The sequence below is a fragment of the Rana temporaria genome, chromosome 10 (genome assembly GCF_905171775.1).
Source record: "Rana temporaria chromosome 10, aRanTem1.1, whole genome shotgun sequence".
NCBI lineage: Eukaryota > Metazoa > Chordata > Amphibia > Anura > Ranidae > Rana > Rana temporaria.
In genome coordinates, this window is record NC_053498.1 from 31,957,442 (window position 1) to 31,985,190 (window position 27,749).

Sequence of the window (27,749 nt, forward strand, 5' to 3'; positions counted from 1 at the left end):
CGTAGGCATTGAGCCGTCGTATCTTGGGGGGTATATGCAACGTGATTCTGAGCATGCGCCGTTCGTTCGGCCCTTCATTTGCATGGGGTCACGCTTCATTTTAATAGATCACGCCCACTTCCTTCCTACTTTGAATTAGGGGGGCTTACGCTGGCCAATTTATGTTACGCCGGCGCAACAAAGGGAGCAAGTGCTTTGTGAATACTGTTCTTGCCTTTCTATGTTACGTCGGTGTAGCGCATATGAGATGCGCTACGCCGCTCTAAAGATGCGCCGCTCTACGTGAATCAGGCCTATATATCATGTAATTCAGCTTGCCAGATATTATTCAAATTGACAGTATCTGCCTTGAGTGGAAAGGACCTTTAAGATATTTTTATAACTGGTAACACTGTTTTATGATCAGTCGCTTTGGTATAATTGGGGGGATTAGAGGATATCCCTGTAAAAAGTATGGCGCGGTTGGCACTAAATTGATCATTATTGCATATACACATATGCTCAAAAAATAATTGTGAACGGGACAAAAAGTAAGACATTTTTCAGAAGATGACATTTTACAAAAAAGAAAACTTTCCACGCAAGCATAACTTAAAATACTGTAAGGTATGCAAATTCATACAAATAAGAGTAAAAATGATAATAGCCAATTATGTTCCTTCCAAATTCTCCATCAAACTTCAATTAGGAAGAGAGTTGGACCTTAAATAAGGTTTATAAAGAGTTGGGCAGCATTATTTTGGGGCATTTATGCATTCTTTTCTTGTTTTCTTGCAATTTCGTTTTGCTTATGCACATACCTTTTGTAATTGTGTGTGTGTTTTTTTTTGTTTTTACCATTTCCCTACACAATTGCTGCTATATAGACTATTAACCTCAAATACATTACTATAGCAACTCTTGAAGTATGCATAGAAATATGCATAATTTGCAAGAAAGTTTTCTGCACCACTCTTTACAAATCTCTCCGTATGTATTTTTGAGTATCAAGGAAGCAATTGTTATTTTAAATCTATATACTGGTTTAGACCAAAAACAAATAGCTTGTTCTTATTAGGTAAAGCACTGGAAGCACTAGATCAGACCTGTAGGAAACACAGTGTGCCACTTGCAAATGGTGGCCAAGATGGGGAGAGGAGAGGCACAGATGTGAAAGACCAACCAGTACCAGTTTAGAGAATTGATCTATTACCATTTAAAAAGACAAGCATATCTACATGCTCCGCTGTCAAAGCTGACCGCTTCCTGTAAACTGTCAAGCCAGCATCTGTAAACAGCCAGCTTGTGGGTACAGAAGTAGCAGGGATGGCCAAGAGTTTACGTGCTGCCCGGGCCAAAAGTGGGTACTGGGTATAATGCATTTTCCACCACTGCAACGGGTCCTGGCATAAGGAGGAAGCTTCACTAGTTTGGAAGCTACTAATTTCTTGTTCCGCCTGCTGGTTAACTGTGCTACCTGAAGCATTTCTTACACTACACAAGTCTCCAAGGAGGAACTCGATGCCAGAATCTTGCTTGGGTTTTTTCGCTGCTGGCCTTGTGTTTTGAGGATCAGGTGTAACACAAGCAGTTTCAGTTGGCTGTGTCTTTGCCAGACTTGACGCCTCGAGCTTCAGCAAATGAAGGGTCTCCACACGGTCTGGTTGGCTGAGGAAGTCAAGGCCACGAAAACGAGGGTCCAAGGCACATGCCAAATTGAGAACCTGATTGACCTCGCTGTCGGAATACTTAAAACTCAATTCTTCGTGTATGGCCTTTTTAATGTTCTTGCAAAAGTCTGAATCCCACTCATTAGATGCCAAGTGTTTATACAATAAGCTGGTTATCACGGGTTTCACCAGGGATAACCCAGCAAACTGATCTTTGGTAAAAGTTGAGGTAGCAATAGCTAAAGGTTTAAGGATGTCTACGACATCTTGGAGAATTGACCAGTCCCCTGACTCCAAAGCTATGCCGTCTTCATTCAGTGTTTCAATGAGACCTTTAAAAAACTTGGAATGGTCAACAATGCTCTGCAATAAAGTGTAAATGCTGTACCATTTAGTTCCATCACGAAGGAACATTTTCAAGTGCACCTTTAATACGGGACCATGGGTGGTCAACTCTTCATTCTGAGTAGTTGATGAGAAAACAGTGGCTATGAGTCTTCTGAATCTATCCAGTGTTGTCTGTATTGTGTGGTGTTGAAGAATTGCTTCAATGCAGCCTCGAAGAACCTGCCCTACGCATGGCAGAGACTTCCAACCCACTTTTGAGGCTGCCGATTTTACAGAGGGACTGCTAAGCCCGACTGCATAGGATGTGTTCTCCCGTATTCCCCATTCTTCTGCTACATCAAGAAGGACTGACTTCAGGCTATCTTCAGAAAGGTCTTCTGAGACAACCCTACTGGATAGCACCATGTTCTTAGATTCAAATCCTTCATCAACGTAATGGATAATGAGAGTGAGGTAGGACAAAGAACCACTGTGCTTCCATAAGTCCAGGCTTACTGAACAATCCTGTAGATTCTTCACTACCTCTCCCACTTTTATTTTCGCTTGGACATACATCTCATGTAAAATGGTATGGGCCAGAAAAGAAGCTGCTGGTAGTTTGTAATTCGGGTCCAATACTGACAGCAAATGAGTAAAACCTTCCCCTTCAATTATTTCAACAGGCATCAGGTCCCGGACAATAAAATCTGCCACAGCTTTGGTTGTTCTTCCCACTGTAGGAGCCACCACAGCCCTAGAAGCCACTTCACGAGGTGGAACAACTTCTACACTTTTTTGAGGGTCAACTACTGCCCCCTGGGTTCCCACCAGTTCATTGTACTCTCGTCTATGTTTATAAATAAGATGCTGTCTCAAGTTAGTTGTATTGCCGCTGTAGGAAAGTCTAACACCACAGATTTTGCAAATTATTTTAGTTTTATCAATTATCCGACCATAGGCATCGCCTTGGAAGCCAAAAAAAGTCCAGTACCGGCTCTGAGCGCGGCCAAGGCTAACAAGGTTCTGAGATCCTTCAAGCAGCTGAAATCCAGAGGAGTGACCGATGTTGTTTACTGGATAGCTTGGTTTATGGGACTGCATTATAGGGCTGACCATATCACTGGAGAGGTATTGGTTTTGACTTGATATGTGATCCAATGGTTTAATCTGTAAATCTTGGAATAACTTCATCAGCAGTTCCTTTTCACCAAATTCATATTTAAAATGCTCACCTAGAAAACACAATAAAAGTACAGTCAACCAAAGCCATATAGCGATCTAACTATTAATGTTACCAAGTCACTTTGATTACTAGTGATTGGCTGCAGCTAAAATCACATGGCACAGGGTGGTGCGATCAGCCCAGGTACCATGTGATAGCGGTGGACCAATCACATCATTACTTTATAGGAAACAGAGTTGTTATGAATGAAATTAAATCATAAGGCCCCCGTACACACGACCGGATCTGTCCGTTGGGATTTATCCGCGGATCAGTTCCAGCAGACAAATTCGGTCGTGTGTACGGCCTAGCGGACATTTTTCGGCGGACATTTGTCCAGCCGACCGTTTTTCAAGCGGATAAAAATTTCTTAGCATGCTAAGAAATCTATCCGCTGGAAACCTGTCCGTCGGACTTATCAGGTCGTCTGTACAGACTCACCAGAAAAGTCCAAGGGATCCATATCCCTCGCATGCGTCAAAGTGATTCGACGCATGCGTGGAAGTATTTACCTTCCAGGGTCGCGCACGTCGCCGCGACGGCGCAGCCACGTCACCGCGTATGTTTTCCGCGGGGATTTTGATCTGATGGTGTGTACAGCCCATCAGATCAAAATCCGGAGCAGAAATGTCCGCTGGAAACGGTCCGGCGGACCGTTTTCATCGGATATCCGCTCGTGTGTACAGGGCCTAACAGTATTTTGGACTTTGTGATCATGAGACCGCATAGCAATAACATGATCCTTTGGCCACTGAAAGTGTCTGGGCACCGAGATCTGGTGGACACAGCAGTCGCGGAGGTGGCGTGCTGCATGCCCCCAACCCAAGACAGGCTAGATCACATACGTGTATGTCATCCAGCCTGCCTGTGCCACCTGCCCGCAGTAAATGTACTGTGGGTGGGCGGCAAGTAGTTAAAGAAAAAAAAAAAATGCAAAAAAACGTATCCTGAGCTCGGCTCCACAAGGCTAGGCTAGACTATAATACTGTCTTTACGTCTTACCTCTTGCCGATTTTCTGCTCAGTATCCAAGAGCTGAATTGTAGAGACTGATGCCATGCCCCGTGCACCTAAAATTACTGTAATTTTTCCTAGGGCAGGGACAGACGGTGAAGGTAAGCACTGGCACCGGGGGAGTAGATTTGTGAATTTAGTCCCAGTTTTGGACAGTATTCATTTACAAATCCTATATTGTGTCATGCATTCTAAGCTATCCATCTACTCAGACATTTTCTCTCACGCATTAATACTGTGATGTTTGCTAACAAAAAATAAATAAAAAAAAAAAAAAACAATCCCCACTGCCAACTCCCACAATAATCATTTAAAATGAAACAAAAAAATATTTATTAAGTGATAATAAAGCTGCTGACTACATGTATGTATTTATTGTGCCTCCAGGCCTTGTATAAGCTTTCCCCCATTTCACCTTGGTTGACTTGCCTAAAGCATTTGATCACACCTACTTTAAAGCCGATCTACACTCTCTTAATCAACAATAAATATTTGTAATCCTTATGCTGCTAGAATTAGTAAATAGATAGTAAGGCATAATAAATGTATTGGTTTTAAGCTTTTTTTTTTACATTTTAGTAGCTGCCCGATTTCTGGTCTAGGCCAAAATGATGTCATACATCCAAGGAGTCTTCGGGAAAAAAAATGTTTTTATCTGGAGGAAGGGAGGAGTGGGTTTCTCAGCTAAGCACACCCTCCTGCCTGAGCCAAGGGCAGATGGACTGCAGAAAGTAAATGCTGCATGAATCATCTGCCCTTACTCAAGTTGGCCGCAGTTAGAAATGCTTGATGATGTTTTTCAGAACCATTAAACAAAATAAAGCATGGAGACATGGGTGGATGGGGAAGTTTGCTGTGAATTTAAAAATGAATTAAATAGCATTTTCAGTTTGTGGTGCTCAGATACAGTTTAGTTCTGCTATGAACTGCCCAGTCTCCCAATATGTGTTTAAAAATGATCATCCCATGTTTATGAGCAATTTAAAAAACTCCTACACTGAGTGGTGCCCAATAACCTTCTCCTCACTCCTCTAGTCTCTGAAACATAGGACTGTCAAGAATTCCCTTAAAAGCACTTAAAGTGGAACTTTACCCATAACAACTTGATACAAATAATGTTCTTTAGCAAGGGACATACAGTGGGGAAAATTATTATTTGAAGCTCTACAGATTTTGCCTACTTCCAAAAAATGAAGGGCTAGATTCAGGTAGGGGCGCGCATTGTTACGGGTGTGCAGCGTATCGTATCTACGCAATGCCGCCATAAGTTAGAGAGGCAAGTGCTGTATTCACAAAGCACTTGCCTTCTAAGTTACGGCGGCGTAGCGTAAATGGGGCCGGCGTAAGCGCGCGTAATTCAAATGTGGATGAGGGGGCGTGTTTTATGTTAATTCTTGGTGACCCGACGTGATTGACGTTTTTCCCGAATGGCGCATGCGCTGGCGTAATTCATTGCTGAATCTAGCCCATTGGGTCTATAATTGTCATCACAAGTGTAAATGATAGAGACAAAATATCAACCAAAAATTCTGAAAAAAAAAAAATGATACAAATGTTATAAATTGAGTTGCAGTCCAGTGAGTAAAATAAGTATTTGATCCCCAATCAAAACATGACAGTACTTGGTGGAGAAACCAAAGCACAGAGGTAAGATGTTTCTTGTAGTTTTCGACCAGGATTGTAAACATCTCAAGAGGGATTTTCGACCAATCTTTACAGTTCTTTTCTAAATCCTTAAGGTTTCTTGGCTGTCGCCTTGGTAAATCGAAGTTTCAACTCCCTCAATGTATTTTCTATAGGATTACGGTCTGGAGACTGGCTAGGCCACTCCATGACCTTAATGTGCTTCTTCTTGAGTCACTCCTTTGTTGCCTTTGTGATGTGTTTTGAATTATTGTCATGCTGGAAGACCTATCCACAACCTACGTTCAGTGTTCTGGCTGAGGGAAGATGGTTATCATCCAAGATTTTACATTACATGGCCCTGGAATGGGGCAAAGCCTTGCATGACCCTATGATGCAAAATCTTGCATGAAGATCCAGACCGAGTGCAACTGATGGTTATTTAGTATTTTTCCAAATGCGAATAATCACTGCAACAGTTGTATCCTTCTCACCAAGATTCTTGCTGATGGTCTTGTAGCCCATTCCAGCCTTGTGCAGGACAACAATCATTTCCCTGATGTTCTTTGACAGATCTTTGGTCTTGCCCATGATGGTGAGGTTTAAATGGAAGAAAGATTCTATGGACAGGTGTCTTTTATACACATAACGAGGTGTCGTTAGAAGCACCTACTTTAACCACTTAAGACCTGGACCAAAATGCAGCTAAAGGACCTTGCCCCTTTTTGCGATTCAGCACTGCGTCGCTTTAACTGACAATTGTGCGGTCGTGCAACGTGGCTCCCAAACAAAATTGGCGTCCTTTTTTTGCCACAAATAGAGCTTTCTTTTGGTGGTATTTGATCACCTCTGCGGTTTTTATTTTTTGCGCTATAAACAAAAATAGAGTGACAATTTGGAAAAAAAATGCAATATTTTTTACTATAATAAATATCCCCCAAAAATATATAAAAAAATGTTTTTCCTCAGTTTAGGCCGATACGTATTCTTCTACTCATTTTTGGTAAAAAAAAAAAATCGTAATAAACGTTTATCGGTTGGATTGCGCAAAATTTATAGCGTTTATAAAATAGGTGATAGTTTTATTGCATTTTTATAATTTTTTTTTTTTTTTAACTACTAATGGCGATGATCAGTGATTTTTTTCGTGACTGCGACATTATGGCGACACTTCAGACCATTTTGACAAATTTTTGGGACCATTGTCATTTTCACAGCAAAAAATGCATTTAAAATGCATTGTTTATTGTGAAAATGACAATTGCAGTTTGGGAGTTAACCACAAGAGGGCGCTGATGGGGTTATGTGTGACCTGAAGTGTGTTTACAACTGTAGGGGGGTGTGGCTGTAGGTGTGACGTCATCGATTGTGTCCCCCTATAAAAGGGATCACTCGATCGATGCAGCCGCCACAGTGAAGAACGGGGAAGCCGTGTTTACACACAGCTCTCCCCGTTCTTCAGCTCTGGGGACCGATCGGGTCTGTGGGTCCCGGAGCCCACGACTGGGTACTAGTACAGGACGTACATGTGCCCAGCCGTGCCATTCTGCCGACGTATATGTGCAGGAGGCGGTCCTTAAGTGGTTAATTGACAGCACTAATCTGTGTACCACATGCGCTTATAGCCAGTCTGTGGGAGCCAGAAGTATTGTTGGTTGGTAGGGGGATCAAATACTTATTTTACTCACTGAACGGCAACTCAATTTATAACATATGTATTATGTGATTTTTCTGGATTTTTGGTTGATATTCTGTCTCTATCATTTAAAATACACCTATGACAAGAATTATAGACCCTTAAATTCTTTGTAAGTGGGCTGTTATAGAGTATATGATCAACTGCAACTCCATTTTGTAATTTCCCTTCCATTTCATAGTTCTTATTTTTAAAGAATGTACGTGCCTTATCTTACACTTCATTCTCGTTTTATAATTATTGCTTGAGCCAAAGTTTTAAATAGAAAACCCTCACTGTATAACCCATTGTGTTTAGGCAAACTATGTCCTTGTAGATAAAGTTATCTCTTCTAAGTTCTAAGGGCCAGATTCAGGTACATTTACGCTGCTCCGCGGCGGCGTAACGTATCTGATTTACGTTACACCGCCGCAAGTTTTCAGTGTAAGTGCCTGATTCACAAAGCTCTTACCTGAAAACTTGCGGCGGTGTAACGTAAATGCGCTCGGCGCAAGCCCGCCTAATTCAAATGAGGCGGGCACCATTTAAATTAGGGGCGTTCCCGCACCGAGCGTACTGCGCATGCTCCGTCGGGTAAATTACCCGACGTGCAATGCGCTAAATGACGTCGCAAGGACGTCATTGGTTTTGGCGTTAACGTAAATGGCATCCAGCGCCATTCAAGGACGACTTACGCAAACGACGTGATATTTTAAATTTCGACGCGGGAACGACAGCCATACTTAACATTGCTTAGAACACCTAGGGCTCAGACCTAATTTTACGACGCGTATCTCGACGGAAACAACGTAAAAATAGAGCGACGGGTAACGCGGATTTTCGTGGATCGCCGTAAGTAGTCATTTGCATATTCTACGCCGACCGCAATGGCCTCGCCACCTAGCGGCCGGCCTAGAATTGCATCCTAAGATCCGAAGGTGTAATTCAATTACACCTGTCAGATCTTAGGGCTATCTATGAGGAACTGATTCTATGAATCAGCCGCATAGTTAGGACGGGCGGATCACAGAGATACGACGGCGTATCAGGAGATACGCCGTCGTATCTCTTTGTGAATCTGGCCCTAAGTTCCTTGCAGCTGCCCAAACTAATGATGAAAAAAATCTCTGTAGACACCTGCTTAACCCTTAGAAACTTAGGAGCAAGTCTACCCGTCCCCTCTCGTTTTTACTCATATAAACTGTAACCCTTAATAAAGATTTCAGACTTGCTTTGTACACTGCCTGCTGTGTGTGTGTGTCATTGGGGTCTCCAGAATTCTGATAGGTTGCTGTTGATCACCAAGATATATAGGGTGGTGGGCTGTCCAGTAATCAATCCTTTCATGGGCAAACTTACAAAATCTGCAGGGGATCAAATAATTATTTTCCCCCCACTGTACATTCCACATTAATAATTATGCTACCAAAAATAGTGTGTGCTGTAAAGCCTGCGATTTTGCTGAAGCCCAGAGCCCCTGTACAGTAGAAAATGTTTAGGCTGTCAGCAGACTGGCCTTTACAAATTCGGCACAGTGCCAAATAATAGAGAGCAACTGAGCATGTGCAGAGCAGGGTGAGACAGTATTACTGGATTTTAAACAGCATAGACACTTATTGTTAATGTTTTGCTTATTTTTCCATCATAAGTTGTCCTCAGTCTTCCAAGACTATGGACATCCTGTGAGTGTAAGGTGTCATGGATCCACCGTCTGAGGTGTCACTATGGTTCTCTGCATTCAGCGTGATGATGCAGAGAGCCCACTGACATCATATCAGCATCAGTCTTGGTCAGTACTGTGGACCGCCTACTGCTAGAAGAAGATCTGAAGAGGAAGAAGACTCCTATTTGGATACGTATCTCCACGTATCCAAACAACCATTAGATTTATAAAATTCTACGTGGTATCCAAGGTGATATGAGAGTCCTTGAGGTCACTCAACTTTATGGTTTTTAATGTGTTTGTATACAATGGTTTTAACTTTATCCAATTTAAAAACTTCTAATTTCTTCTATATATTACTAATGTGTCATTGCACTTATAAATGAGTGTATACATTTGCAACATCCTGCTGGTGACGTCCTATCGTTTTACTGGATTTAACACAAGACTGCACAAAATTTTCCACTGCAGTTTAAAAGAGAAGTATAGCCAAAGCTATTTTGGCTATACTTCTCTTCATTTTTAGCCGACAGTGAGCCAAAGCCTGCTGTTAGCTGATGTAACTCAGCCAGTTCAGGCTCAGGAAAGATCTCGACCATATGATCGGGATCCACCCAGATGTCTGGTCCGGCTTAGCCTTTCAGTGCTCACTGAGAGCCTGAGCCAACCGCTCCCTCCCCTTCCACAGCACAGAGTTCCAGTGAGCGCTGGAGGGGCAGAGCCAGAAACTGTCACGAGGAGGAGAACTAAGTGATCAGCAGGGTTTGATCGCTCTGTTCTCACTGCAGAGCCAAGTATAATTTTTTTTTTTTTAAACTCCATACTTCTCTTTTAAACATAAGTGTAACAAACAATATTTCAATACATTTATATTAGTTTTATTTACCTAGTTTGAGGCCCAGGGTTCTGGCATACTCCTCACCAATCCATACCATAAGTTCTGCTCCTGATGGAATAGTCTGACAAGAACGATAGTATATTTTCCCCCGATACTGGAAGACCGTCAGATTGTGTTCCTCCTCTGTTGATGCACAAGCCACATACCTAATAAAATAAACCGAACAGATTACCTTACAAGAGACTGTGTCCAAGGGAACACAATGCCAGCCCCAATGTAATGTATTGGTTGAAACAGACTTATAGGAAACAATCGTTTTTCATTTGCATGGATTTTGCCTATGTTGAAAAATTCATGACAACATATGGAGGTAGACACAAGCTTTGAGGTCCCTTTCACACTACCGCCATTTCGCCGCGATTTCAGGGAATGCCTGTGTAACTCGCATCAAAGTAATACAGCGACTACTTTAAAGTCGCACAGATATGAATGTTACTCATTGCAAATCATGGGGGTACGACTTGTCATGCGACTTTGCAGTCCCAAGGCGGACAAGTGTGAAAGGGGCCTTAACCTCCCTGGCGGTATGATTCTGTCTGGAATTACGTACCAAAAGCGGTACAATTTGATTTGCATGGAAATTCTGCGTTTTAAACTGTAGGCCTGCAATTCTTAGGAATAACTCACTTAAAGCGGGAGTTCACCCATTTTAAAAAAAAAAAAAAAAATCTCCCCTTAGCTTCCTGCTCGTTCGGTCTAGGGCAGTGATGGCGAACCTTTTTGAGCCCGAGTGCCCAAACCGCGACACAAGAGCAATTTATTTTGTGCAAAGTGCCAACACAGAATTAAACCTGCCAGCGTCTCTGTACAGAGGATGGGACTGATCTAAATGAGCCCTAAGGGACTAGAAATGTACGATTCTGCCAGATTCGCTCAGACTGCAGGGATCAGGAATGCATTGTGCTCAGAATGCATTGTGCAACATACACTGACCATTACACTCACTTACCTGACCATTACACTCACTTACCTGACCATTACACTCACCTACCTGACCATTACACTCACCTACCTGACCATTACACTCACCTACCTGACCATTACACTCACTTACCTGACCATTACACTCACCTACCTGACCATTACACTCACCTACCTGACCATTACACTCACCTACCTGACCATTACACTCACCTACCTGACCATTACACTCACCTACCTGACCATTACACTCACCTACCTGACCATTACACTCACCTACCTGACCATTACACTCACCTACCTGACCATTACACTCACCTACCTGACCATTACACTCACCTACTTGACACATGCAATGACACCAATAATGAGGCACAATGACACCAATAATGAGGCACAATGTTACCTAAGGACACCAATAATGAGGCACAATGACACCAATGATGACAACAATGATGGGGCACAAGGTTTCCTAATGAAACCAATAATGAGGCACAATGACACCAATGATGACAAAAAATGGGGCACAATGTTTCCCAATGACACCAATAATGAGGCACAATGTTCCCTAAGGACACCAATAATGAGGCACAATGACACCAATGATGACAACAATGATGGGGCACAAGGTTTCCTAATGAAACCAATAATGAGGCACAATGACACCAATGATGACAAAAAATGGGGCACAATGTTTCCCAATGACACCAATAATGAGGCACAATGTTCCCTAAGGACACCAATAATGAGGCACAATGACACCAATGATGACAACAATGATGGGGCACAAGGTTTCCTAATGAAACCAATAATGAGGCACAATGACACCAATGATGACAAAAAATGGGGCACAATGTTTCCCAATGACACCAATAATGAGGCACAATGTTCCCTAAGGACACCAATAATGAGGCACAATGATGACAACAATGATGGGGCACAAGGTTTCCTAATGAAACCAATAATGAGGCTGCATAACACCAATGATGGGGCACAATATTTCCCAATGACACCAATGAGGCTGTTCTTTTTGCACAATTGATTGTTTGAGCTAGCACCTGATATCTGAGAGTGGGGCAGGCTTAGGACTAACAAGATAACCACATTAACTCCTGTCTCCCAGTGTCTGACCTTGCTCCAGCAGCTCATTCCCGCCGAAAGGCTCCTCTGATTCCAGCCGCGTGTGCTCCCAGTCACATCACCGCTGATTTGTTTGATGGTGGATGCGGTGTGGATGAGACAGCTTCTTTGATTGGATCAGCGTGCGTGCACACGCACGCACGAACGTCACCCAGGGAGTTTCTTCTTTGTCACTCCCACACGGACATGTCATCAATAGCAGTAGAGAACTGTGGGAGTTGTAGTTTGCGGTGCGGTGGGGACGAATTGATTTTAGTGTGTGTTTATCAATTTTTCATGGCGTGTGGCGTGCCCACCGAAACGGCTTGCCGTGCCGGGAGCGGCACGCGTGCCACGCGTTCGCCATCACTGGTCTAGGGGAATCGGCTATTTATATTAAAATATGTGCAGTACTTACCCGTTTTCGAGCTGCATCTTCTTCCGTCGCTTCCGGGTATGGGTCTTCGGGAGCGGGCGTTCCTTCTTGATTGACATTCTTCCGAGAGGCTTCCGACGGTCGCATCCATCGCGTCACTCGTAGCCGAAAGTCGGTGCGGCTCTATACTGCGCCTGCGCACCGACGTTCGGCTTCTTTCGGAAAATCGTGACGCGATGGATGCGACCGTCGGAAGCCTCTCGGAAGCCTGTCAATCAAGAAGGAACGCCCATTCCCGAAGCCCATACCCGGAAGCGACGGAGAGGATGCGTCTCGTAAACGGGTAAGTACTGCACATATTTTAAAATAAATAGCCGATTCCCCTAGTAATAACGAGCAGGAATCTAAGGGGGAAAAGTGCCCTCTAAGGGTGAACCCCCGCTTTAAATCTGTCCAAACAAGAGTCTAATAGGCATCCTGGGTATGATAAAGTTTGAAACACAAAATCATAAAATTATAATATAATAAATAACTATAAATAATTATAATAAATGATAATGTAATTATAATAAAAATTATTCAATAATGTAATCAAATCAAAATCACTGAAATTTGCTCAGTTGCAGAATTGTCGCTGTCATTACTTTTATTTTTTTATGACGGATTTAACCACAAATCGCTATCGCACAATTCTGCAAGTGATTATAATTTATTATCGCTGTTTTCTAGCTGCTCTAAAATCACTTTTGACATAAAGGGACACTTTTGGTTGCTATGGACAATATACAGTTTGCAGGCAGAAAGAACCGTTTTTATTATATAAAAGTACATGCAGGACACTGGACAGACCACTAGGGACAAGGGGGGGGGTGTATTTTTTACATACAGTACTGTAATCTATAAGATTACAGTATACTGTATGTAATGTGTTAGTTTACTTTTTTGAATTTGCCGCCGGTCTCCGCCCCCGTACGTCGTAACGTCGCAGGGAACGGAGATCGGCGGCACGCGGGCACTGTGTGAATCGAATGGAGGACGCCGCTCGCTCACACAGCGGGGATGCATCGCAGGATCCAGGGACAAGGTAAGTACAGTAACCCTGCCTGGAAAAGGTAAGGCTGCGCGCGCTGCAGGCTCTGCACATCTACCCCCAGCGTGACTCGGGGTTACCGATAATTGCATTGAAAAACAACCCCGAGTCACGCTCGGGAATACCGCTAAGGGGGTTAATGGTTAGAGTAAGATTTGCTACATTATAGGGAACATCTAGAAATGTTAATTGCTGAAAAATTTACATTTGTCTTGAATTGATAAACTGCAGTATGCTTCCTGGTATGTGAGAGTGTGCCTAGGCACGTCTGTGCTGACAGCCCCTTTGGCTGTATACAGTTGTGTTCAAAATTATTCAACCCCCCAATGCTGTAAAGGGTTTTAGGGAATTTAGTGTACATTTGTAATTGTATTCAGAATGAAATCCTACAAGGACTTCTTAAAGAAGCATATGCAACTAAAATGACATCAATTGGTTTTGTAATACAGTAGTAAATATTTATTTTGTGAATTCTTCATTTACACAATTATTCAACCCCTTAAAGACTACCACTCTGAGGAACAGAGGTTCATTGAAGTTCAATTTCAATCAGGTATTGAAAACACCTGTGGATGTCAGGGAGCAGCAATAAAGCCTAATAAGCATTAATTAGGCAGCTTTAAAATGACTGTGATACTCAGCTCCTTCTAGACATTTACTGGTGTGGTTACAAACATGGTGAGGTCAAGGGAATGGTCCAGGAAGACAAGAGAAGAGGTGATTACTCTTCACAGGAAGGGCAATGGCTATAAGAAGATTGCAAAGATGTTAAAAATACCAAAAGACACCATAGGAAGCATCATTCACAAATTCAAGGCAAAGGGCACTGTTGAAACGCTACCTGGTCGTGGCAGAAAGAAGATGCTGACTTCGACTGCTGTGCGCTACCTGAAGCGTAGAGTGGAGAAAAGTCCCCGTGTGACTGCTGAGGAACTGAGAAAATATTTGTCAGATGTGGGTACTGAAGTTTCTGCTCAGACAATACGGCGCACACTGCGTAATGAAGGCCTCCATGCCAGAACTCCCAGGCGCACCCCCTTGCTGTCTCTAAAGAATAAGAAGAGTCGACTGCAGTATGCCAAAAGTCATGTGGACAAACCACAGAAGTTTTGGGATTGTGTTCTGTGGACTGATGAAACTGTTTGGGCCCATGGATCAACGCTATGTTTGGAGGAGGAAGAACAAGGCCTATGATGAAAAGAACACCTTGCCTACTGTGAAGCATGGCGGGGGTTCAATCATGCTTTGTGGCTGTTTTGCTTCTGCAGGTACAGGGAAGCTTCAGCGTGTGCAAGGTACCATGAATTCTCTTCAGTACCAGGAGATAGTGGATAACAATGTGATGCAGTCCGTCACAAACCTGAGGCTTGGGAGACGTTGGACCTTTCAACAGGACAATGATCCCAAGCATACCTCCAAGTCCACTAGAGCATGGTTGCAGATTAAAGGCTGGAACATTTTGGAGTGGCCATCGCAGTCACCAGACTTAAATCCGATTGAGAACCTCTGGTGGGACTTAAAGAAAGCAGTTGCAGTGCGCAAGCCTAAGAATGTGACTGAACTGGAGGCTTTTGCCCATGACGAACGGGCGAAGATACCCGTAGATCGCTGCAAGACACTTGTCTCAAGCTATGCTTCAAGTTTAAAAGCTGTTCTAACTGTAAAAGGATGTTGTACTAAGTACTAAGATTGAATGTCACTTGGGGGTTGAATAAAACGGATAATGATGTGAGCACAGAAAAGACATTTGTGGTTATTTTATTATAAATGTTATGTTATATTTATCTGACCTACACGTGCCTCTTTGATTTAATTGTAAGCAGGATGACTGAATGATCAAAATCAATGTCAAACTTGGCAAAACAATCAATTTCAGTGGGGGGTTGAATAATTTTGAACACAACTGTATCTGTAGTGTGAGATCTAAGGCACTGCTGCCTCTGACTGCTAGTCTCATCAAAATATTTCATGATATTTCCTCCATGACATGCCTCTTCCCCTGGCTTCTCTGTCAAGATCAATGGCACAACTATCAGTCCATCACCCCATTCCAGGGTGCTAGGTGTTGTTATCCTTGACTCAGAACTCTACTTTCGGCCCCACACCCAATCACTTTCCAAAGCTTTCCACCTCAACATCTCCAAAATATGCCCCTTCCTAACCAATGAAACTACAGAGCTCCCAATAAACTCCCTGGTTATCTCTCGCCTCGACACTGCAACCCCCCGCTTTGACTTAACTTTAACTAGGTTCTCCCCCCTTCAGTCCATCATGAATGCTGCTGCCAGACTCATCCACCTTACAAACCGCTGTGTCCGCTACCTCTCTGCCAATCCCCCCCCCCCCCAAATTATATTCAAAATACTAACAACTTACAAAGCCATCCACAACCCAGCCCCCAGCTACATCCCTAACTTAGTCTCAAAATACCAACCAAATCGTTCTCTCTAGTTCCTATGTCACCTCCTCACATACTCGCCTCCAGGACTTCGCCTCAGCCTCTCCCATCCTTTGGAATTTCCTTCCCCAATCTTTTCATCTCCAACTCTATCCACTTATAGGTGATCCCTGAAAAACTTGTCTCTTCAGAGAAGCCTATCCTGCCTCCACCCAACAACTGCACTTTCATTTTCTTGATCAGCTCATCAACGTAGAGCTGGGCGATTTTGGCCCAAAAAAATCCGATAAAAAAACAAAACAAAAAAACAAAAAAAACTTGGATTCACGGTTCGAATCAAGTTTTTTTTCTGATGGACACCGCGCCGGTCCTAAGGAGCTGCGGGCAGGAGTTTTTAGGCGAGGCCTCGGCTTTGGCCTAGTCCGCCGCGATCCTGGGAAAAGCCCACGGACTAGGCCGTAGCCTCACCTAAAAAATCCTGCCCGCAACTCGCCGCGATCCTGGAAAAAAAAAGGCCACGGACTCGGCCGAAGCCTTGCCTAAAAAAATCCTGCCCGCAGCTCGCCGTGATCCTGGGAAAAGGCCACGGACTAGGCCGAAGCCGCGGCCTTGCCTAAAAAAATCCTGCCCGCAGCTCACCGCGTTTTTCTGGGAAAAGGACGCGGCTTTGGCCTGGTCCATGGCGTCTGGCCTCGCGGCCTTTTCCCAGGATCGCGGCAAGCCACGGCCACGGCTTTGGCCTAGCCCGTGGAGCACCAGTCCTATGGAAAAGAAAACAACGATTTGATCAAAATCTGAATCGATTTGACCTCCCAACTCGATTCAAGATTCAAATCAATTTTTTCTCCAGCCCTTCATCAAAGCGCGGACCTTTTGTTCGTTTTCAGAGATAATCGTTATTTATGCATTATAATCTCACAGCATTAACATAACTTTACCTCATCCAGCTGCTTTTGGAATCGTCACTAGCGTCTATATAAAAATATGACCCGTTGTCCCGTACCTGAGTAATAAGAAAAAAACATGTTGGGTATTTAGATTGCAGAACCGTTGATAGACAATATCCATTTAAGATAAACCACCAAGAGTTCTAAGGATTTTTTATATATATATATATATATATATATATATATAAATATAATAATAATAATAATAAGTCTGCTACACAAGCCAATTTGTAATTTAATATTCCTGAAATTTATGTTTCCGTTTTATTATGCTACTTGCTGTGAATTTCTAAGGTCTTGATTATATAGTTGACATTTTCCAGAAACTCCTACTTTTATGTTAACCAGCTCACAGTCTCTGCAAGAAGGCTTCACATGGCTCATATTATTGGCACCCCCCCCAGCCATTTCCTTAACCACTTGACCACTGGGCACTTAAACCCACTTAATAACCAGACCAATTTTCAGCTTTCGGTGCTCTCACATTTTGAACGACAATTACTCAGTCATACAACACTGTACCCAAATGACATTTTTGTCCTTCCCCCCACAAACAGAGCTTTCTTTTGGTGGTATTTAATCACTGTTGGGTTTTTAATTTTTTGCGCTATAAAAAAAAAAGACTGAAAATTCAGTAAAAAAAAAGAATTTTTCTTTGTTTCGGTTATAAAATTTTGCAAATTAGTAATTTTTCCTTCATAAATTTTGGCCAAAATCTATACTGCTACATATCTTTGGTAAAAAATAAGTACAAATTGGTGTATATTATTTGGTATTTGTGAAAGTTATTGAGTCCACAAGCTATGGTGCCAATATCTGAAAATTGATCACACCTGAAGTACTGACGGCCTATCTCATTTCTTGAGACCCCAACATGCCAGAAAAGTACAATTACCCCCCCAAATGACCCCTTTTGGAAAGAAGACATTCCAAGGTATTTAGAAAGAGGCATGGTGAGTTTTTTGAAGTTATCTTTTCCCACATTTCTTTGCAAAATCAAGATTTTTTATTTTTTTTCCACAAAATTGTCAAATTAGCAGGTTATTTCTCAAACACAGCATATGCATACCACAAATTACACCCCAAAACACATTCTGCTATTACTCCAGAGTATGGCGTTACCACATGTGTGAGACTTTTACACAGCGTGGCCACATACAGAGGCCCAACATGTGGGGAGCACCTTTAGGGGTTCTGGAGCACCCAGACCAATTCTGACATTTCTCTCCTACATGTAAAAATCATCATTTATTTGCTAGAAAATTACATAGAACCCCAAAACATAATATATATTTTTTTAGCAAAGACCCTAGAGAATACAATGGCGGTCGTTGCAACTTTTTATCGCGCACGGTATTTGCACAGCAATTTTTCGAATGCGTTTTTTTTTTAAATAAACAGTTTTGTGCTTTTAAAAAAACATTAAAGTTAGCCCAATGTTATTGCATAATGTGAAAGATGAACTTATGCCGAGTCAATAGATACTCAACATGTCACCCTTCAAAATTGCACATGCTCGTGGAATGGCGCCAAACTTTGCTACTTAAAAAAATTCCCATAGGCGACGCTTTATTTTTATTGGTTACATATTTTTAGTTGGAGAGGAGGTCAAGGGCCAAAATTATTGCTCTCGCTCTAATGTTCGCAGCGATACCTCACATGTGTGGGCGGGACTTACATGTGCGTTTGCTTCTGTATACGAGCACACGGGAACAGGGGCGCATTATAAAAAAAAAAAAAAAAAAAAAAAGTTATTGTTCATTTTACTTTATTTTAGTTTGACATGTTCTCCCCCCAAAAATAAATGTTTTGATCACTTTTATTCCTATTACAAGGAATGTAAACATGCCTTGTAATAGGAATATAGCATGACAGGTCCTCTTTACAGTGAGATATGGGGTCAATAAGACCCCACATCTCACCTCTAGGCTGGGAAGCCTGAAATAAAAAAAAAATAAAAAAAAAAAACGATCCTGGCTTAGATCGTAGCGGTGAGTCGGAAGAAGCACCGGAGGGCGACGGGTGGGGGGGCGTCCCCTTTCACCTCCCGTAAGAATGATCAAGAGGTGGAACAGCCGCCATGATCATTCTTATGGTGTAGAGAATCGCCGACTGAAAAAGATGATATCTGAATGATGCCTGTAGCTGCAGGCATCATTCAGATATCCCTGCACAAAGTCAAGGACGTCATATGACGGCCGGCGGGGGGGAAGTAAGTGGTTAAACGCATTTTTTTCCCAAAGTATTTTCCAGGTATTGCAGAGTACTGGCAGGGGTATTGCAGAGTATCGGCCGGGGTATTGCAGAGTACTGGCAGGGGTATTGCAGAGTATCGGCCGGGGTATTGCAGAGTACTGGCAGGGGTATTGCAGAGTACTGGCAGGGGTATTGCAGAGTACTGGCAGGGGTATTGCAGAGTACTGGCAGGGGTATTGCAGAGTATCGGCCGGGGTATTGCAGAGTACTGGCAGGGGTATTGCAGAGTATCGGCCGGGGTATTGCAGAGTACTGGCAGGGGTATTGCAGAGTACTGGCAGGGGTATTGCAGAGTACTGGCAGGGGTATTGCAGAGTACTGGCAGGGGTATTGCAGAGTACTGGCAGGGGTATTGCAGAGTACTGGCAGGGGTATTGCAGAGTATCGGCCGGGGTATTGCAGAGTACTGGCAGGGGTATTGCAGAGTATCGGCCGGGGTATTGCAGAGTACTGGCAGGGGGTATTGTACAGTATTGCAGGGGTATTGTAGGGATGGCTGAGCAGGGATGGATGGATCTGTGACTGCAATTGTCACAGATCCAGCCACAGCGCTGCTGACACCCGCTCTCCCCCTCTCACACTGTACCAATCGGTACAGAGAGGGGAGGGAGGAACCGGCGTCATCAAATGACGCCGGTTTGTTTACAAGTGATCGCTCCATCATTGGACGGAGCGTTCACGTGGTAAACGGCCGATATCAGCGGCAATTTACCACGATGAGTGATGCGCCGGGGGCGCGATTCTGGGAGGACGTCCATAGAATCCATGCAAGCCTATGGAGCGTCGGATGTCATGTCCGCTGACATCCGACCCGATCCGATAAAATCAGACTTATGGAGATACGTCGCCATCTGTCCATGGCGGGTCGGATCGGGTGAGATCTGATGAAAACAGATATGCTGTCCATTTTCATCAGATCTCTCCATAGGAGACATCGGCGCTCAACAAGCCCCTCCCCGCTCAGTGAGCAGAGGGACCCGTCATCCGCCAGCTCAGCGTCTGAATGAGGCCTTAAGAAGTCCAAGGCCCGCTGAGGAAACTGGTCAGAGAGGCTACCAAAAGGCCTAAAGCAACTCTGAGTGCATTGTGTGCATTGTTTCAACAATATCACAAATTCTCCACAAATGTGGTTTGCTTGGGAGGGTTGTAAGAAAAGAAAAAGCCACTCCTCAAGAAAGGCCACATGCAGTGTGTCACGGAGCTGAATTGCATGGGCCGCAGTAACAATTTCCCGTCTCCTGTGACAGACGACACACTGATCCAATGGTGGGACATTAGCTGCATGATGGGCACAGGCAGGCTGCATACGATGGGTACTTGGAGGCTGCATACAATGGGCACTGGGAGGCTGCATACAATGGGCACTGGGAGGCTGCATACAATGGGCACTGGGAGGCTGCATACAATGGGTACAGGGAGGCTGCATACGATGGGTACAGGGAGGCTGCATACGATGGGTACAGGGAGGCTGCATACGATGGGTACTGGGAGGCTGCATCTGACAGGCACTGGTGAGGCTGCATTGATCTCTTGTATCTTGTCCTCAGTCTCTGACCATCTCCTGTACTATGTCTGCAGCCTCTGACTGTCTCCTGTAATATATCTGCAATCTCTGACCATCTCCATTATTATGTCTGCAGTCTGACCATCTCCTATAGCATGTCTGCAGTCTCTGACCATCTCCTTTATTATGTCTGCAGTCTCTGACCATCTCCTATAGCATGTCTGCAGTCTCTGACCATCTCCTATAGCATGTCTGCAGTCTCTGACCATCTCCTATAGCATGTCTGCAGTCTCTGACCATCTCCTTTATTATGTCTGCAGTCTCTGACCATCTCCTATAGCATGTCTGCAGTCTCTGACCATCTCCTATAGCATGTCTGCAGTCTCTGACCATCTCCTTTATTATGTCTGCAGTCTCTGACCATCTCCTATAGCATGTCTGCAGTCTCTGACCATCTCCTGTACTATGTCTGCAGTCTCTGACCATCTCCTATAGCATGTCTGCAGTCTCTGACCATCTCCTATAGCATGTCTGCAGTCTCTGACCATCTCCTTTATTATGTCTGCAGTCTCTGACCATCTCCTATAGCATGTCTGCAGTCTCTGACCATCTCCTGTACTATGTCTGCAGTCTCTGACCATCTCCTATAGCATGTCTGCAGTCTCTGACCATCTCCTATAGCATGTCTGCAGTCTCTGACCATCTCCTATAGCATGTCTGCAGTCTCTGACCATCTCCTATAGCATGTCTGCAGTCTCTGACCATCTCCTGTACTATGTCTGCAGCCTCTGACCAACTCCTTTATTATGTCTGAAGTCTCTGTCTATCTCCTGTATCAGATGGTTAGAGACTGCATTTTTATCGACATTTTCTTGCACTAAAAAGGTGCCAGTGATGGCCAACAATAAATTCATATTAATTTAAATTGGATGATATTAACCACTTATTCCCCAGACCATATTGCTGGTTGAAGACCAGAGCACTTTTTGCGATTCAGCACTGCGTCGCTTTAACTGACAATTGCGCGGTCGTGCGACGTGGCTCCCAAACAAAATTGGCGTCCTTTTTTTACCACAAATAGAGCTTCCTTTTGGTGGCATTTGATCACCTCTGCGGTTTTTAGTTTTTTGCGCTATAAACAAAAATAGAGCGACAATTTTGAAAAAAATAAAGATTTTTTACTTTTTGCTATAATAAATATCCCCCAAAAATCAATAAAAAAATTTTTTTTCCCTCAGTTTAGGCCGATACGTATTCTACCTATTTTACGTAAAAAAAAATCAATAAAAAAAAAAAATTGCGATAAACGTTTATTGATTGGTTTGCGCAAAAGTTATAGCGTTTACAAAATAGGGTATAGTTTTATGGCATTTTTATTAATATTTTTTTTTTTTACTAGTAATGGCGGCGATCAGCGTTTTTTTTTCGGTACTGCGACATTATGGCGGACACTTCGGACACTTTTGACAGTGGCCGCTAGTTGACTAGTAGCCGATTCGAGAGCCCGACGTATAGCTACGGGCTCTCGCGCAGGGGAGCCAACCTGCTGCCGTATAACTGCGGCGGCTGGTCGGCAAGTAGTTAATTAAAAGGTCGAATATAATACAATTGTATTGAAAAATATAAATATTTTTTAAAAACTGTCATTTTCAATATCGGTTTTCGCCCTAGCGCATTCGGTGCACCCCTAACAGAAATAGAAATACCTTCCCTTTGAAAAGGTAAAGCAACAGTGTTATTCCAGTTTTCCTTAAAGTGGAAATACACTTCATCTGAGCACCACAAACCAAAAATACTATTCAATTCATTTTTTTTATATTCAAAGCAAACCCACCCCCAACCCATCCACTGTAGTCTCAATTAGGGGTGTAATGGATCAAAAAACTCACGGTTCGGATCGTTCCTCGGAGCAAGGAGTCACGGATCATTTTTCGGATCGGCAAAAAAAAAAAAAATCTCCCCCACTGTAATATCAACATCCCCCCCCCCCACTGTAATATACACATTCCCCCCCCCCCCACTGTAATATCCACCCCCCCCCCACTGGAATATCCACATTCCCCCCCCCCACTGTAATATACACATTCCCCCCCCCCACTGTAATATACACATCCCCCCCCCCCCACTGTAATATCCCCCCCCCCCCACTGGAATATCCACATTTCCCCCCCCCCCACTGTAATATACACATTCCCCCCCCCCACTGTAATATCCACATCTCCCCCCCCCCCCACTGGAATATCCACATCTCCCCCCCCCCCCCACTGGAATATCCACATTTCCCCCCCCCCCCACTGTAATATACACATTCCCCCCACTGTAATATCCACCCCCCCCCCCACTGTAATATCCACATTCCCCCCCCCCCCCCACTGGAATATTCACATCTCCCCCCCCCCCCACTGGAATATACACATTTCCCCCCCCACTGTAATATACACATTTCCCCCCCCCCACTGTAATATACACATTTCCCCCCCCACTGTAATATACACATTTCCCCCCCCCCCACTGTAATATACACATTTCCCCCCCCCCCCACTGTAATATACACATTTCCCCCCCCCCCCCACTGTAATATACACATTCCCCCCCCCACTGTAATATACACATTCCCCCCCCCCACTGTAATATACACATTCCCCCCCCCCCACTGTAATATACACATTTCCCCCCCCCCACTGTAATATACACATTTCCCCCCCCCCCACTGTAATATACACATTTCCCCCCCCCCACTGTAATATACACATTCCCCCCCCCCCCCCACTGTAATATACACATTTCCCCCCCCCCACTGTAATATACACATTTCCCCCCCCCCCCCCGTAATATACACATTTCCCCCCCCCCCCCCGTAATATACACATTCCCCCCCCCCCCACTGTAATATCCACATTCCCCCCCCCCCCCCACTGGAATATCCACATCTCCCCCCCCCCCACTGGAATATCCACATCTCCCCCCCCCCCCACTGGAATATCCACATTTCCCCCCCCCCCACTGTTCACCCCCCCACCAACTATAGTACCTACCCCCTCGGTGCAGACACCCCCCCCCTTCTCTCAGTACAGAGACCCCCCCTCCTCTTAGTACAGTGACCCCCCCTCCTCTCAGTACAGAGACCCCCCCTCCTCCTCTCAGTACAGTGACCCCCCCCCTCCTCTCAGTACAGTGACCCCCCCTCCTCTCAGTACAGTGACCCCCGCCTCCTCTCAGTACAGTGACCCCCCCCTCCTCTCAGTACAGTGACCCCCCCTCCTCTCAGTACAGTGACCCCCGCCTCCTCTCAGTACAGTGACCCCCCCCCCCTTCCTCTCAGTACAGAGATCCCCCTTCCACAGTACAGACAGACACTCCCCCCCCCTCGGGCAAGACACCCCCCCCTTAGGCAGTACAGACACTCCCCGAGCAGTGTGTCCCACGAGTGCGGGCTCCTCCTCTGTGGGTGTAAACAGAGGAGGGCCGCCGCCGGGTGTACCAAGATGGCCACGGCTCCGGAGCTAGGCCAAAGCCGCGGCCTTTCCTAATGTTATTCCTGCGGCTCTGGAGCTAGGCTGAAGCCGCGGCCTTTCCTAATGTTATTCCTGCGGCTCTGGAGCTAGGCTGAAGCCGCGGCCTTTCCTAATGTTATTCCTGCGGCTCTGGAGCTAGGCTGAAGCCGCGGCCTTTCCTAATGTTATTCCTGCGGCTCTGGAGCTAGGCTGAAGCCGCGGCCTTTCCTAATGTTATTCCTGCGGCTCTGGAGCTAGGCTGAAGCCGCGGCCTTTAGCGTTATGGTCGCGGGTCCGGAGGTAGGCCGAAGCCATAACATTAGGAAAGGCCACGGCTTCGGCCTAGCTCCGGAGCCGTGGCAATCCGCGGATCACAGTGTGTTCCGATCCGAAGGGGGTGACCCGTTCGGATCACGGATCAACTGTGATCCGTTGCACCCCTAGTCTCAATGCTTTATTTTGTTGAAAAATCACTTTGAAAAACATCCCCTAGCATTTCACTGAAGATGTATGACATAATTTGCCTAGGCATGGAAACTAGGAAGTAACTAAAGAAATTAAAAAAAAAGTTTAAAAAAAAGTAAATCTGATATCCTTTGCTATCTAGATCATGGTCTTCAGGCCCTCCAGTTGTTCAGGAACTACAATTCCCATCATGCCTGGTCATGTCTGTGAATGTCAGTGTGTTACAATGCCTCATGGGATGTGTAGTTCTGGAGGGCCATAGTTTGAGGATCCCTGATCTAGATACTAATGCTAACAGCATGACGATTAAAAACAGTCCATGCTGATTGAGAGAGCGAAGTTCCACTTTAAGGTCAGCTTTAAATAAACAGAGAAGTCCCTACCGCCCAAGAGAAAACAGTGCAGTCACTCCGATCCGCCAAGACATCCCCTTCATAAGGGCCAAAGATGCAGCCACGTGGGATGATTGGAATTGTACACCAGATCCCAAATCCTCCTTGTGGTCTCTCCTTTACTACCAATCCCTCTGGCAAGGAGAGAAGAGCCCGGGAAGGAACGTTTTCCGGAACTGGTGTGTCTAGGATGAACGTCGGGGCTCCATGCTGTGGACAGGAGTCTCTGAAGTACAAGCGACAGTCTTCACAAACTGCAACAAGACAAGAAATAGAGCTTATAGGTAGATAAATCCAATCACTGAGGTATCATATCATAGGGATCAAGTACTGAGAGAAGGAGATTGTAGGAAAAAACTCTGCACTGGTGCCACAGTGCCAAGTAAAACCCTTACATAAACCCTTGTGAAGTGACTGGCCTCAGGTGGTACAAAGATGAAACAAATCCCCCTATGTGAGTTGTATCAATTTATAAGCTTGTCTGGGATGTCAGAAACAAAAAGGGGCATAGAGCTGAAATTACACTCTGCAGAGCTCAGTGAGGAGAGCCCCGAGAGCTGATTGGAGGGATTGTGAGTAGAGCAGCTTTCTGCTAATTTATTTATACCAACTACCCTGACACAAAATTCAGGCTGGTTTTATCTCCTGTGTCGGAGAACTTGTCAGAAGTTATCACGCCGATAACATAAGAACAGAGAAGGAGAAAGCCACAGGACTTAGTGCTTTGAAGAGAGATAACAAAAAACACTACAGATATATGTGCCCAGCTCAAATTTCATGAATCAGGTTTACATCCAGTTAAACTATTTTAGGATTTTAACCTTTCGAGGAACCCTTGAAATAACTTCATGGTCTCAGGGAACCCCATGTAATAGTTATTGTATCTACAGCTCACATTTGCAGAATGGTCAGTGGGAGGAATGCTCCCTACATTTTCGGTCAATAGGAAATACTCTCATCTTTACAGGTAGTTAAAAATATAATAATTGGTATCCGTGGTTATCTATCAGAGAAGAAGAGTTTGCTCATAGTTCAGGGAACCCCTAGAACAGTGGTTCTCAACCTGGAGGTGGGGACCCCCTCGGGAGTCAAATGATGATTTGCCAGGGGTCACCAAATTCTGGGCTGTTCCTGAAGCCTGCACCTTTTTTGCAGCCACCCAGCAGGGCTGTCCCTGGAGCTCACAGCCGCCCACTCAGCCTCTTTGCAGCCGCCCATTCAGTTCACAACATGGCTGGGGGGGGCAGAGACTTTAGGTCAGCTGACTGGTGAGGAATGTGAAGTGGGAGACATAGTGAGTAACACTACCTGTGATTATAGTTCCCATTAAAAGTCCCCACTACAGTTCTCAGATCAGCAAATGACCTTGATCAAGAGCACCTATGTTGGCTGATCAGAACTCTCCCACCAGCACTGCCACTCATCCCAACTCTCCCACCAGAACTGCCAATCATCCCAACTATTCCACCAGCACTGCCACTCATCCCAAATCTCCCGCCAGCACTGCCACTCACCCCAAATCTCCCGCCAGCACTGCCACTCATCCCAACTCTCCCACCAGCACTGCCACTCATCCCAACTCTCCCACCAGCACTGCCACTCATCCCAACTCTCCCACCAGCACTGCCACTCACCCCAACTCTCCCACCAGCACTGCCACTCACCCCAACTCTCCCACCCCCACTCATCTCAACTGTCCCACCCCCACTGCCACTCATCCCAACTGTCCCACAAGCAGTGCCACTCATCCCAACTCTCCCACCAGCACTGCCACTCACCCCAACTCTCCCACCCCCACTCATCTCAACTGTCCCACCCCCACTCATCCCAACTGTCCCACCAGCAATGCCACTCATCCCAACTCTCCCACCAGCACTGCCACTCATCCCAACTCTCCCACCAGCACTGCCACTCATCCCAACTCTCCCACCAGCACTGCCACTCATCCCAACTCTCCCACCAGCACTGCCACTCATCCCAACTCTCCCACCAGCACTGCCACTCACCCCAACTCTCCCACCCCCACTCATCTCAACTGTCCCACCCCCACTGCCACTCATCCCAACTGTCCCACCAGCACTGCCACTCATCCCAACTCTCCCACCAGCACTGCCACTCATCCCAACTCTCCCACCAGCACTGCCACTCATCCCAACTCTCCCACCAGCACTGCCACTCACCCCAACTCTCCCACCCCCACTCATCTCAACTGTCCCACCCCCACTGCCACTCATCCCAACTGTCCCACCAGCAGTGCCACTCATCCCAACTCTCCCACCAGCACTGCCACTCACCCCAACTCTCCACCCCGAAGGAGTAAGGGAAGGAATAAAAATAGAGATTACGTGGAAAGAAAAGCAAAAGAGGGGGAACAACAAATAAAAAGGGAGAGAAAGATTAAGAGAAAGAGCAAGAAAGACGGCTAGATAGAGGGATGGGGAAAAAAAGAAAAAGAAGAAGAAATTAGGATAGAGAGATAAAAGGGGAAAGAAATGAGAACAAAGAGTGGTACATACTAAAAGGGATTTTAATACTTCACAAATGTAAGGGTTAGGGGCGCAAATTACTTGTTTTGCCTTGGGTGCTGACAACCCATGCTACGAAAATTTTTACTGTTAGGGATCTCCACAACTTGGGAAATTTTATCAAGGGGTCACGGCACTAAGAAGGTTGAGAACCACTGCCCTAGAAACTTCTGGAAGAACCGAGGTCCAGAA

General features: G+C 45.0%; 1 protein-coding gene across 2 annotated transcripts in view; it reads right to left on the reverse strand.

Moving 5' to 3' along the window:
* Window positions 1–517: 517 nt before the first annotated feature.
* Window positions 518–27,749, reverse strand: part of LOC120916492 (E3 SUMO-protein ligase ZBED1-like) — a 48,421-nt gene continuing 21,189 nt past the window's right edge. For both annotated transcript variants that reach the window (XM_040327482.1, XM_040327481.1), the window contains exons 3-6: window positions 25,024–25,286; window positions 16,913–16,977; window positions 10,059–10,216; window positions 518–3,208 (exon numbers count right to left, since the gene is read on the reverse strand). In XM_040327482.1, the coding sequence (XP_040183416.1) occupies window positions 1,173–3,208; window positions 10,059–10,216; window positions 16,913–16,977; window positions 25,024–25,286 (2,522 nt within the window). In that variant the 3' untranslated portion in view covers window positions 518–1,172. The remainder of the gene's footprint in view (window positions 3,209–10,058; window positions 10,217–16,912; window positions 16,978–25,023; window positions 25,287–27,749) is intronic.